At 41.0% G+C, this 14,735-nt stretch overlaps 1 protein-coding gene across 1 annotated transcript in view; it reads left to right on the top strand.

Moving 5' to 3' along the window:
- The window catches only part of VPS8 (VPS8 subunit of CORVET complex), a 478,663-nt gene that overhangs the window by 26,940 nt on the left and 436,988 nt on the right, over positions 1–14,735 (top strand). Inside the window, 2 exon segments of the mRNA XM_053698746.1 lie at positions 9,657–9,689; positions 11,125–11,179. Of these exon segments, the coding sequence (XP_053554721.1) occupies positions 9,657–9,689; positions 11,125–11,179 (88 nt within the window).

Raw genomic sequence — 14,735 nt, 5'->3', positions numbered from 1 at the left:
CATTACAGAGACGCCAGGGCCGGCCCTAGCAAGTGCAGGTCCCTAGGCAGAATGACAGCGCGCAACTCTACCCAGAACAAAAAATACTTAAAAGAAATGGGGCAATGCACTGTACCACATAAACACACACATATAATACACAAACAGAGATACTTATATACACATACATCCAAATACTTAGACACATACACAGGTGCACAGATATATACACACACAGCCCCCCCACACACACACACAGCCCCCCCCCACACACACAGCCCAAACACACACACACAGCCCCCCCCACACACAGCCCCCCCACACACACAGCCCACACAAAGCCCACACACACATACAGCCTACAAACAGCCCCCCCCCCACACACACAGCCCCCCCACACACAACCCACAAACACACACAGACCCCCCCACAGCCCCCCCCACACATACACACAGCCCCCCCACACACACAGCCCACACACACACACAGCACTCACACAGCCCACACAAAGCACACACACACACACAGCACACAGCCCACACACACACACACAGCCCACACACACAAAACAAAACAAAAAACAGTGCGCTACTACCTAGCTCAAACTTTAAATCTAAGCACATACAATCAAAGCACATACAATCAAAAGGCTATTCCGTTATAAATACTTAGCCTGATCTCTGCCTTTGAATGTTCATGTATGTATCCTATTTGGCTTGATACAGTGTTAGTTCTATTCAGATCATGGGAGTTCCTTTAGATCCCTTACATCCAGCGTGTTAGTGCAGCTTCTCAACACAGTCCCATCACCGACTTGTCACAAAACAACTATAAAACAAAGATAGAGAAGCCCACACACACAGCCCCCACACAGCCCCCCCCCACACGCATACACAGCCCACACACACACAGCCCGTACACACACACAGCCCACACACACATACATACATACTGTACATACATGTGTGTACTGCAGATGTGTTATAACAAATAAACATCAAAGCTGTACGCAGAGTTTAACAAATTATGTAAATCACTCAGACGTTTTAAAATTCATCTAAGAGTTTTGTTTTCTCAGTTTAAATAGGAGGTGATGTTCTCTCATTCAATCTGCTGCTCACCACATGTATTTAGCACTGCTATGTCACTATCTGCTGCACATAATCTGCTGCTCACCACATGTATTTAGCACTGCTATGTCACTATCTGCTACACAATGTACAATACTCCCTTCAATCTGCTACTCACCACATGTGTTTAGCACTGTTATGTCACTATCTGCCGCACGAGGTACCATACTCTATACAATCTGCTGCTCACCACATGTATTTAGCACTGCTATGTCACTATCTGCCGCACGAGGTACCATACTCTATACAATCTGCTGCTCACCACATGTATTTAGCACTTCTATGTCACTATCTGCTGCAGAAGGTACAATACTCTCTCCATTGTGATGCTCACCACTTGTATTTAGCACTGCTATGTCACTGTCTGCTGCACAAAGTACAATACTCTCTTCAATCTGATGTTCACCACATGTATTTAGCACTTCTATGTCACTATCTGCTGCAGAAGGTACAATACTCTCTCCATTGTGATGCTCACCACTTGTATTTAGCACTGCTATGTCACTGTCTGCTGCACAAAGTACAATACTCTCTTCAATCTGATGTTCACCACATGTATTTAGCACTGCTATGTCACTATCTACTGCACATATTACAATACTCTCTCCAGTGTGATGCTCACCACATTTATTTAGCACTTTTTATTTATTTTTTTACTGGTGCTGCGGGGCGAGGTGGCCACCTCGCTCGCCTTGCCCAAAGGCCGGTGCTGGCAGTGTACCGAGTGCGTTCATGAACAACGCACCTGGGTAACACTCCTTAGTTGGTAAAGAATAATTATTATTAAAGAGGGCTGGGAAATAAATGTGTGTGTGTGTGTGTATATATATATATATATATATATATATATATGTATGTATATATAAAATAAAAGTACAATAATACACATAATAGATGTATGTTTCATTATTAATATTTATAATATGCAGTTTTCATTAAAGGGACACAAGTAAAAAAATACATGATTCAGATAATGCATGCAGTTTTAAGACACTTTCCAACTTACTTCCATTATTTCCAATTTACTTCCATTATCAAATTTTGCACAGTCTTTTATGCACACTTTCTGGGGAACAAGATCCTACTGAGCATGTGCACAACCTCACATATACTAGTCTGTGATTGGCTGATGGCAGTCACATGATACATGGGGCCAGAAATGGGGACAAAATAAATTTGCCAGAAAAAAAATCTACTGCTTATATGAAATTCAGAGTAGGTGTTCAACCATTCTCTTTTTATTATGCACTTGTTAATTAGGCAATTCTAATGCATTTAGTGGTTCTTTAATGAATTACATTTCTCTTGTTAAGTGTATCCAGTCCACGGATCATCCATTACTTATGGAATATATTCTCCTTCCCAACAGGAAGCTGCAAGAGTCCACCCACAGCAAAGCTGCTATATAGCTCCTCCCCTAACTGCCATATTCAGTCATTCTCTTGCAAGCCTCAACATAGATAGGAGGTCGTGAGAGTCTGTGGTGCTTTCTACTTAGTTTATTCTTCAATCAAAAGTTTGTTATTTTTAAATGGCACCGGAGTGTGCTGTTTATCTCAGGCAGTATTTGGAAGAAGAATCTGCCTGCGTTTTTCTATGATCTTAGCAGACGTAACTAAGATCCATTTGCTGTTCTCACACATTCTGAGGAGTGAGGTACTTCAGAGGGGGAATGGCGTGCAGGTTTTCCTGCAGATAAGGTATGTGCAGTAAAATATTTTTCTAGGAATGGAATTGACTAAGAAAATACTGCTGATACCGAAGTAATGTAAGTAAAGCCTTAAATGCAGCGATAGCGACGGGTATCAGGCTTATTAATAGAGATACATACTCTTGTAAAAATGTGTTTTAAAACGTTTGCTGGCATGTTTAATCGTTTTTTAACATATGTTTGGTGATAAAACTTATTGGGGCCTAAGTTTTTTCCACATGGCTGACTTAAATTTTGCATAGAAACAGTTAACTGAAGCTTCCCACTGTTGGCTGTGGCAGTTTGTTGTGTCTGTTTTTAAAAACGTCTATGTCGTTTTTTTGTTTTTTTTATCTGTTTTTTGCATTAAGGGGTTAATCATCCATTTGCAAGTGGGTGCAATGCTCTGTTACCTTATTACATGTACTGTAAAAATTTCGTTTGTTTTACTGCCTTTTTTTCACTGTTTTTCAAATTTTGACAAAATTTGTTTCTCTTAAAGGCACAGTAACGTTTTATATATTTGCTTGTTAACTTGATTTAAAGTGTTTTCCAAGCTTACTAGTCTCATTATTAGTCTGTTCTAACATGTCTGACATAGAGGAAGCTCTGTGTTCATTATGTTTTAAAGCCATGGTGGAACCCCATCTTAGAATGTGTACCAGATGTACTGATTTCATGTTAAACAATAAAGATCATTTTTTGTCTTTAAAAACATTATCACCAGAGGATTCTGTCGTGGGGGTAGTTATGCCGACTAACTCTCCCCACGTGTCAGACCTTTTGACTCCCGCTTTAGGGACTCACGCTCAAATGGCGCCAAGTACATCAAGGGCACCCATAGCGTTTCTTTTACCAGGGGATTCTGTCGAGGGGAAAGTTATGCCGACTAACTCTCCCCACGTGTCAGACCCTTCGACTCCCGCTTCAGGGACTCACGCTCAAATGGCGCCAAGTACATCAAGGGCGCCCATAGCGTTTATTTTACAAGACATGGCAAAGGTGGTGAATAATATTCTGGCAGCAGTATTAGTCAGACTACCTGAAATTAAAGGAAAGCAGTTAGCTCTGGGGGTAGATACAGAGCATACAGACGCTTTAAGAACCATGTATGATACTACCTCACAATATGCTTAGTCTGTGGGTGATTTTTTTTTTGACTCAGGGAAGATGATTTAACCTGATTCTGATATTTCTACATTTAAAATTTATGCTTGAGAACCTCCACTTGTTGCTCAGGGAGGCTTTGGCTGCTCTGAATGAATGTGTACAATCGCAGGGCCAGAGAAATTGTGTAGACTGGATAAATAATATGCAGTGCCGGTGTGTACTGATGTTTTTCCAATACCTAAAGAGGTTTACTAAAATTTTTTTAATAAGGAATGGGATAGACCAGGTGTGCCGTTCTCTTCCCCTCCTATTTTTTAGAAGAATGTTTTCTAATAGTTACCACCACACGGGACTTCTGGCAGACAGTTCCTAAGGTGGAGAGAAGAGTTTCTACTCTAGCTAAGCGTACCACTACCTCTGACGAGGACAGTTGTGCTTTTTAGATCCAATGGATAAAAAATGTTTATTCAACAGGGTTTTATCCTGCAGCCCCTTGCATACATTGCTTCTGTCACTGCTGCTGCGGCGTTCTGGGTTGAGTCTCTTGATGAGGCTTTACAGTTAAGCGACTCCATTGGATGAATATATTTGACAAGCTTATGCTAGCCAATTCCTTTGTTTTCTGATGCCTTGTTCATTTGACTAGACTAACGGCTAAGAATTCTGTTTTTTACTATACTGGCGCGCAGAGCGCTATGGCTTATATCATGGTCAGCTGTCGTGACTTTAATAAATAAGCTACTTAACTTCCCTTCAAGGGGCAGACCCTATTCGGGCCTGGTTTGAAGGAGATTATTGCTTATATCACTGGAGGAAAAGGTCATGCCCTTCCTCAGAATAGGTCTAAATCAAGGGCAAAAAAAAAAAAAAAAAAAGTCTAATTTTCGTACCTTTTAAAAACTTCAGGGCAGGTGTGGCATCCTCTTCCTCTAAGGCAAAACAAGAGGGAATTTTTGCTCAGTCCAAGGCGGTCTGGAGACAATCGGACCTGGAACAAAGATAAGCAGGCCAAGGAGCCTGCTGCTGCCTCTAAGGCAGCATGAAGGAACGGACCCCTATCCGGTAACGGATCCTATAGGGGGCAGACTTTCATTCTTTGCCCAGGCGTGGGCAAGAGATGCCCAGGATCCCTAGGCATTGGAATTTATATCCCAGAGATATCTTCTGGATTTCAAAGATTCCCCCCCAAAAAAAGGGGAGATTTCGCCTTTCACAATTATCTGCAAACCAGATAAAGAAGGAGGCATTCTTACATTGTGTACGAGATCCATCCAGTTCCAAGAGAGGAACAGGGACAGAGTTTTTACTCAAATCTGTTTGTGGTTCCCAAGGAGAGGGAACCTTCAGACCTATTTTGGATCTAAAGATCTTAAACAAATTCCTCAGAATTCCGTCATTTAAGATGGAAACTATTCGTACCATCTTAACTATGATCCAGGAGAGTCAATAGAGGACTACAATGGATTTGAAGGATGCTTATCCTCACATTGTGATGCATAAAGATCACCATCGTTTTTCAGGTTTGCCTTTCTAGACAGGCATTACCAGTTTGTAGCTCTTTCCTTTGGGATATCTACAGCCCCAAGAATCTTTATGGAGGTTCTGGGGTCGCTTTGGCGGTCCTTAGACCGCGGGGCATAGAAGTGGCCCCTTATTTAGACGACATCCTGATACAGGCGTCAAACATCCAAATTGCCCAGTCTCATACGGACGTAGTACTGGCATTTCTGAGATCACATGGGTGGAAAGTGAACAAGGAAAGAGTTCTCTATCCCCAATCTAAAGGGTTTCCCTCCTAGGGACTCTGATAGATTCTGTAGAAATGAAAATTTACCTGACGGAGTCCAGGTTGTCAAAGTTTCTAAATTTCTGCCGTGTTTTTTCATCCCATCCGCGCCCTTCGGTGGCTCAGTACATGAATGAAATCGGCTTAATGGTAGCGGCAAGGGACATAGTACCGTTTGCACGTCTACATTTCAGACCGCTGCAACTATGCATGCTCAGTCAGAGGAACGGGGATTACACAGATTTGTCCCCCTGTTAAACCTGGACCAAGAGACCAGAGATTCTCTTCTCTGGTGACTATGTCGGGTCCATCTGTCTAAGGGTATGACCTTCCGCAGGTCAGATGGGACAATTGTTACAATAGATGCCAGCCTTTTAGGTTGGGATGCAGTCTGGAACTCCCTGAAGGCTCAGGGATAGTGGACTTAGGAGGAGACCCTCCTTCTAATAAATATTCTGGAACTGGGAGTGATATTCCATGCTCTTCAGACTTGGCCTCAGTTAGCAACTCTGAGGTACATCATACTCAGTCGGACAATATACACGACTGTGGCTTACATCAGCCATCAAGGGGGAACAGAAGTTCCCTAGCGATGTTAGAAGTCTTACAATAATTCACTGGACAGAGACTCACTCTTGTCTATCAGCTATCCATATCCCAGGTGTTGAGAACTGGGAGGTGGATTTTCTAAGTCGTCAGACTTTTCTTCCGGGGGAGTGGGATTTCCTCCGGAGGTCAAGACCAAGCAGGAGAGGGCTTTGGTGTTTTTGACAGCGCCTGCGTAGCCACGCAGGACCTGGTATGCAGATCTGGTGGACATGTCATCCTTTCCATCACGGTCTCTGCTTCTGAGACAGGTCCCTCTACCTCAGGGTCCTTTCAACCATCTAAATAGAATCAATCTGAGATGGACTGCCTGGAGACTGAACGCTTGATGTTATCAAAGCATGGCTTCTCCGAGTCAGTCATTGATACCTTAATACAGACATGAAAGCCTGTCTCTAGGAAAATTGAACATAGATATGGTGTAAATATCTGATTGTTATGAATCCAAGGGTTACTCATGGAGTAAAGTCTGGATTCCCAGGATATTATCTTTTCTCCAAGATGTTTTTGAGAAATGGGTTGTCAGCTAATTCCTTAAAAGGGGACAGATTTTTACTCTGTCTATTTTTTTGCACAAGCGTCTGGCAGGTATTCTAGACGTTCAGGCATTTGGTCAGGCTTTGGTTAGATCCAAGCCTGTGTTTAAAACTGTTGCTCCGCCATGGAGCTTAAACCTGATTCTTAAGGTTCTTCAAGAAGTTCCGTTTGAACCTTTTTTGTTCCATAGATATCAATCTTTATCTTGGAAAGTTCCTTTTGGGTAGCTAATTCCTCGACTCGTAGAGTCTCCAAGTTATCTGTGTTACAATGTGATTCTCCTTATCTGGTCCTTCGTACGGATAAGGTAGTCCTGCGTAGCAAACCTGGGGTTTTTCCTAAGGTGGTATCTAACAAGTACATCACTCAAGAGATAGTTGTTCCATGCTTGTATCCTAATCCTTCCTCAAAGAAGGAACGTCTATTACACAATATTGGACGTGGTTTGTGCTTTAAAGTTTTACTTACAAGCTACTACAGTTTTCATAAAACGATCACCTTGTTTGTTGTCTATTCTGGACAGAGGAGAGGTCAAAAGACTTCAGCAGCCTCTCTGTCTTTTTGGTTAAAAAGCATAATTCATTTAGCTTATGAGACTGCTGGACAGCAGCCTCCTGAAGGGATTACAGCTCATTCTACTAGAGCTGTGGTTTTCACTTGGGCCTTTTTTAAATGTGGCTTCTGTTGAACAGATTTACAAGACGGAGTCTTGGTCTGCGCTTCATACTTTTCAAATTTAACAAATTTGATACCTTGCTTCTTCGGAGGCTATTTTTGGGAGAAAGGGTTTTTTACAGGCAGTGGTAACTTCCGTTTAAGTACCTGCCTTGTCCCTCCCATCATCCGTGTACTTTAGCTTTGGTATTGGTATTCCATAAGTAATGGATGATCCGTGGACTGGATACACTTAACAAGAGAAAACATAATTTATGCTTACCTGATAAATTTATTTCTCTTGTAGTGTATCCAGTCCACGGCCCGCCCTGTCACTTTAAGGCAGGTAATTTTTTCATTTGAACTACAGTCACCACTGCACCCTATGGTTTTTCCTTTCTCTGCATGTTTTCGGTCGAATGACTGAATATGGCAGTTAGGGGAGGAGCTATATAGCAGCTTTGCTGTGGGTGGACTCTTGCAGCTTCCTGTTGGGAAGGAGAATATATTCCATAAGTAATGGATGATCCGTGGACTGGATACACTACAAGAGAAATACATTTATCAGGTAAGCATAAATTATGTTTTTTTTGGGTTAAATGTCCCTTAAATACAGATCAGAAACATATATCAGGGACAAACTTCACTTTAACATCAGGGCACTGAACACATAGCTGCTGAGAGATATTCATTGTACATAAAAAGCAGAACTCCCTGTTTCTACAACTAAAAGTAAAGCAAAGTCTTACTTTGGGCTCAATTCAAAAGCTCTCTGGGCTTGTCAGATTTTCTAAGGAATCTCTCTAGTACTATAAATCCCTTGTCCTAAATCTCTAAAGGCAGCTTTTACCTTGACACCATAGTGTCTCACAAAGGGATTTTACCTGCTCTTAAAGGGACACTAAACCCAAACATTTTCTTTCATTATTCAGGTAGAAAATACAATTTTAAACAACATTCCAATTTACTTCTATTATCTAATTTGCTTCATTCTTTAGATATTCTTTGTTGAAGAAATAGCAATGCACATGGGTGAGCCAACCACACAAGGCATCTATGTGCAGCCACCAATCGGCAGCTACTAAGCCTATGTAGATATGCTTTTCAGCTAATGATAACAAGAGAACTAAGCAAATTAGATAATAGAAGTAAATTAGAATATTGTTTAAAATTGCATGATCTATCTGAATCATGAAAGAAAAAAGTTGGGTTTTATGTTCCTTTAAGTATATGAAGGTGATGCATACATTATAATAGGACTCACAATTTTTTTTTTTAGCTAGAAATCGTATAAAACAAATGGAGTATTGAAATAAAAATGCACAGTAAAAAATGTATTGTTTAATCACATTAAAAGTTTTAATCTTATTTAAAAAAATCTTATTTTATGGAAAAATTCTGAATTGTATTGAGATTATGCCAGGAAAAAATATTCTAGGCTCACAACGGACATTCATATGTGTAATACAAAATTCAAAGCATATTGTTTTCCTTATTGTCAAATGAGTTTCTCTGCTTCTGCTAGTAGACTGAACAGGAGCGTTCCAGGTTTGGCGTATTCTCTAACCATTTTCCCTCTCCAGATCTCACTGTTTTTTCTTGCAAACTTAAAAGTGGTGAAAATGTGTCAAGATGCGCAAAACACTTATTACCCTAATAGAAAAAACATGTATATATGAAATAGAGATGTCTGTAAGATACTATATGCTGAAATCAGAGTAATTAGATTTGTATCGGCTGCAGGATTTCATTTTGAAGTGGGCCCCTAGATCCCTGCTAACTTTACTCTCCCCAGTAAAGTTTCCCTTTCAAGCAAGCTCTATTACTTTCTATGGGAGACACCTCTCCCGCCTTGCAGGGACAATTTTTTTTTTACATAATTTCCTGGGGGCAATACCAAAGTGGTTTTTCACATCTGCTTGGCAAAGTTTTGATCATCCGGCCATTAGTTGTTTTTTTGTGATTACTTAGTTGTCATGAAATCCCAGTTCTATTGACAATATGTATGTTCTGGTGTAACTGTTTATGGCGCTTTCAGGCACACTGTAGCTTTATTTACTGTTACAAATAACTGCATCCATTGTGATTATATACTGTGTATTTCAAGCATCTGGTAGTAAACTAATATGAACTAACTATAATCTTTACCTGTTGCTACCTGCAGGATAAAGTGGATGCTGGTTTACCCACAGCAATAGTAAGTATATTTATATTTATAACCTTACATTATGCTGTGTTCCTTAACCCTTTGAGTGCTAAGCACTTTCCCACCTGGGTGCTAATATTTTCTAAGGTTTTTTTAAAAAAAATTTCCAAGACTTACACTGTTGGAAACTTTAAGCGATTCCCTTTCCAACAGTGGGTCTTGGGGGTCTGTAGCTGCTTAAATGCCTGAGATACAGGCTTCTAAGCAGCATGCCCCCTCCTCCTATACTTAACATTAATTATAACTAAAGTTGCGCGGTGACGTCATCACGTTATTGCGTGTGACGTCATGGCACATCACGTGAAGCCCCGGCGATGCCTGTCACTCTACAGGCAACGATCGCCGGGGTAGGAGCGGTTAGGAGCCCCCAGATCTCCCTCAAGGTGGGAGAGTGCTCATGATGGCTCTGAGCCGTCATTAGCACCACAGTGAGAAACTCGGTGACGGCTCAGAGCCGTCATTAGCACTCAAAGGGTTAAAGGAATAGAAAGGTCAAAAAATGAAATGAGCCTGGTTGCATTTCAATTTGAAATATAAACATGTTTGTAATATACTTCCATTTGCAAAAATTCTTCTAGTAAAAGTTGTTACTGTTTTTCTGCAGCATACGCACATATCCTGTGAGGGGCTGTGCACCATTATTAAAACACCATGCCTGCTCAGGGTGTCAGCAGTGGCTTGTATGATACAAATTACATATTCAGAAGCAACACCCCCCCACCCCCAGCTCTCTAAGAATGTGTGGTGTTTGAATACTGATGAATGGTCCTCACAGGATATGTGCGTATGCTGCAGAATAACAGTAATAACTTTTACTAGAAGCATTTTTGCTAATGGAAGTTTAGTTAAAAAAATGTTTATATTTCAAATTGAAATGCACCAATGCACATTTCAATTTTGAACTTTAAAATGTGGTAAGCTTCTATTGTAGGAAAAAAAGTTTAATTTAGCACAGCTAATATCCCAAGATTAATGACATATTTGGTATCCTCTCAGTTTTATGTAATGTCTGTAGATGCTAGGCATGAGCCAAATTTTGAGTTTGGCATTTGTTTGCTAAACCAATGCCTAATATGGCTACAGGCAGCAGCATTCTTTTATTTTTGGCGCCAGATCTGGATATCTATCAATATGGCAATACAAAAATGTCCCTGCAGTTATTTTTCTGTGCACTCACCTTCTATCGTCTATATCTATCAATATGCTTTGGTTGTTGCACTTTCACACTGATAAATCTGTCACCAAAACAAAATGAATGCTGCTGCCTGCAGCCATCCTGAAATTTCACACATGCCTAGTAGATGCATCTCTCAGTTTGACCTCTGTATAAAAGCTTAGGGAACTGTTCTTGTTACATTTTTGTATTTGTGATTTGTACATTTCTCCTAATTTTCGGAATAACATTTGTCAACTTTTTCCTCTTTAGGCTGTTTCTAATCTAATTGCAGTTGGCACCTCTCATGGTCTAGCCTTGATATTTGGTGAGTTGGCTGTTAAAAGTAATATCTCGGTTTTAAAAAAAACACCAGATCTCTGCTATTTCTGGTTTTACATCATGTTCCTGCTACTATCTAATGTAAGCTTTTCTCCTCCCAGTTTAACTTTGTTAAATCTCTTGTTGAAATAACTTCTTACCTATAGTTAATTATTCCAGGAATCATATATCATATAGCTCTTGTGAATCAAACACTTTCATATAGTAGACCCAAGTTAACTGACTCTGCATAAGACTTAAAGGGATACTAAACCCAATTTCTTCTGTTATGTGTGATCAGTCCACGGGTCATCATTACTTCTGGGATATTATCTGCTCCCCTACAGGAAGTGCAAGAGGATTCACCCAGCAGAGTTGCTATATAGCTCCTCCCCTCTACGTCACCTCCAGTCATTCTCTTGCACCCAAAGACTAGATAGGAGGTGTGAGAGGACTATGGTGATTATACTTAGTTTTTATAACTTCAATCAAAAGTTTGTTATTTTACAATAGCACCGGAGCGTGTTATTACTTCTCTGGCAGAGTTTGAAGAAGAATCTACCAGAGTTTTTCTTATGATTTTAACCGGAGTAGTTAAGATCATATTGCTGTTTCTCGGCCATCTGAGGGAGGTAAAAGCTTCAGATCAGGGGACAGCGGGCAGTTGAATCTGCATTGAGGTATGTAGCAGTTTTTATTTTCTGAATGGAATTGATGAGAAAATCCTGCTATACCGTTATAATGACATGTATGTATACTCTACACTTCAGTATTCTGGGGATGGTATTTCACCGGAATTACTCTGTAAAAATACATTAAACCTTTTAATAGGTATTTAATTCATGTTAAACGTTTTTGCTGGAATGTAGAATCGTTTGCATTTCTGAGGTACTGAGTGAATAAATATTTGGGCATTATTTTTCCACTTGGCAGTTTGCTTGTTTTGATTATGACAGTTTCGTTTCTCTCTCACTGCTGTGTGTGAGGGGGAGGGGCCGTTTTTGGCGCTCTTTGCTACGCATCAAAAAATTTCCAGTCAGTTACACTTATATTTTCTGCATGATCCGGTTCATCTCTAACAGAACTCAGGGGTCTTCAAACTTCTTTGAAGGGAAGTAGATTCTCTCAGCAGAGCTGTGAGATTTATATAGTGACTGTGTTTTAAAACGTTGCTCTGTGATTTTTATGTTCAAAATTTAATTAGTGTTGCTTTACTAATGGGAACAAACCTTTGCTAACAAGTTGTGTTGTTTTTAAAGAGTGATGCTATAACTGTTTTTCAGTTCATTATTTCAACTGTCATTTAATCGTTTAGTGCTTCTTTGAGGCACAGTACGTTTTTGTTAAATAAGATTGTAACCAAGTTGCATGTTTATTGCTAGTGTGTTAAACATGTCTGATTCAGAAGATACCTGTGTCATTTGTTCCAATGCCAAGGTGGAGCCCAATAGAAATTTATGTACTAACTGTATTGATGCTACTTTAAATAAAAGCCAATCTGTACAAATTGAACAAATTTCACCAAACAGCGAGGGGAGAGTTATGCCGTCTAACTCGCCTCACGTGTCAGTACCTGCGTCTCCCGCCCGGGAGGTGCGTGATATTATGGCGCCTAGTACATCTGGGCAGCCATTACAGATAACATTACAAGATATGGCTACTGTTATGACTGAAGTTTTGGCTAAGTTACCAGAACTAAGAGGCAAGCGTGATCACTCTGGGGTGAGAACAGAGTGCGCTGATAATTCTAGGGCCATGTCTGATACTGCGTCACAGCTTGCAGAGCATGAGGACGGAGAGCTTCATTCTGTAGGTGACGGTTCTGATCCAAGCAGATTGGATTCAGATATTTCAAATTTTAAATTTAAATTGGAAAACCTCCGTGTATTACTAGGGGAGGTCTTAGCGGCTCTTAACGATTGTAACACTGTTGCAATACCAGAGAAAATGTGTAGGTTGGATAAATACTTTGCGGTACCGGCGAGTACTGACGTTTTTCCTATACCTAAGAGATTAACTGAAATTGTTACTAAGGAGTGGGATAGACCCGGTGTGCCGTTCTCACCCCCTCCAATATTTAGAAAGATGTTTCCAATAGACGCCACCACACGGGACTTATGGCAAACGGTCCCTAAGGTGGAGGGAGCAGTTTCTACTTTAGCTAAGCGTACCACTATCCCGGTGGAGGATAGCTGTGCTTTTTCAGATCCTATGGATAAAAAATTAGAGGGTTACCTTAAGAAAATGTTTGTTCAACAAGGTTTGATATTGCAACCCCTTGCATGCATCGCGCCGATTACGGCTGCGGCAGCATTTTGGATTGAGTCTCTGGAAGAGAACCTTAGTTCCGCTACGCTGGACGACATTACGGACAGGCTTAGAGTCCTTAAACTAGCTAATTCATTCGTTTCGGAGGCCGTAGTACATTTAACCAAACTTACGGCTAAGAATTCAGGATTCGCCATTCAGGCACGTAGGGCGCTGTGGCTAAAATCCTGGTCGGCTGATGTAACTTCTAAGTCCAAATTACTTAATATACCTTTCAAGGGGCAAACTTTATTTGGGCCCGGTTTGAAAGAAATTATCGCTGACATTACAGGAGGTAAGGGCCACGCTCTACCTCAAGACAAAGCCAAAGCTAAGGCTAGACAGTCTAATTTTCGTCCCTTTCGGAATTTCAAAGCAGGTGCAGCATCAACTTCCACTGCACCAAAACAGGAAGGAGCTGTTGCTCGTTACAGACAAGGCTGGAAACCTAACCAGTCCTGGAATAAGGGCAAGCAGGCCAGAAAACCTGCTGCTGCCCCTAAGACAGCATGAACCGAGGGCCCCCGATCCGGGACCGGATCTAGTGGGGGGCAGACTCTCTCTCTTCGCCCAGGCTTGGGCAAGAGATGTCCAGGATCCCTGGGCGCTAGAGATCATATCTCAGGGATACCTTCTAGACTTCAAATTATCTCCCCCACGAGGGAGATTTCATCTGTCAAGGTTGTCAACAAACCAAATAAAGAAAGACGCGTTTCTACGCTGTGTACAAGATCTATTATTAATGGGAGTGATCCATCCGGTTCCGCGGTCGGAACAAGGACAAGGGTTTTACTCAAACCTGTTTGTGGTTCCCAAAAAAGAGGGAACTTTCAGGCCAATCTTGGATTTAAAGATCCTAAACAAATTCCTAAGAGTTCCATCGTTCAAAATAGAAACTATTCGGACAATCTTACCCATGATCCAAAAGGGTCAGTACATGACCACAGTGGATTTAAAGGATGCTTACCTTCACATACCGATTCACAAAGATCATTACCGGTATCTAAGGTTTGCCTTCTTAGACAGGCATTACCAGTTTGTAGCTCTTCCATTCGGATTGGCTACGGCTCCAAGAATCTTCACAAAGGTTCTGGGTGCCCTTCTGGCGGTACTAAGACCGCGAGGAATTTCGGTAGTTCCGTACCTAGACGACATTCTGATACAAGCTTCAAGCTTTCAAACTGCCAAGTCTCATACAGAGTTAGTTCTGGCATTTCTAAGGTCGCATGGATGGAAAGTGAACGAAAAGAAGAGTT

This window comes from Bombina bombina, chromosome 1 (assembly GCF_027579735.1).
Source record: "Bombina bombina isolate aBomBom1 chromosome 1, aBomBom1.pri, whole genome shotgun sequence".
Taxonomy (NCBI): Eukaryota; Metazoa; Chordata; class Amphibia; order Anura; family Bombinatoridae; genus Bombina; species Bombina bombina.
Note: the sequence above shows the minus strand (reverse complement) of the source record. Positions and strands in the feature narration are given on the sequence as shown.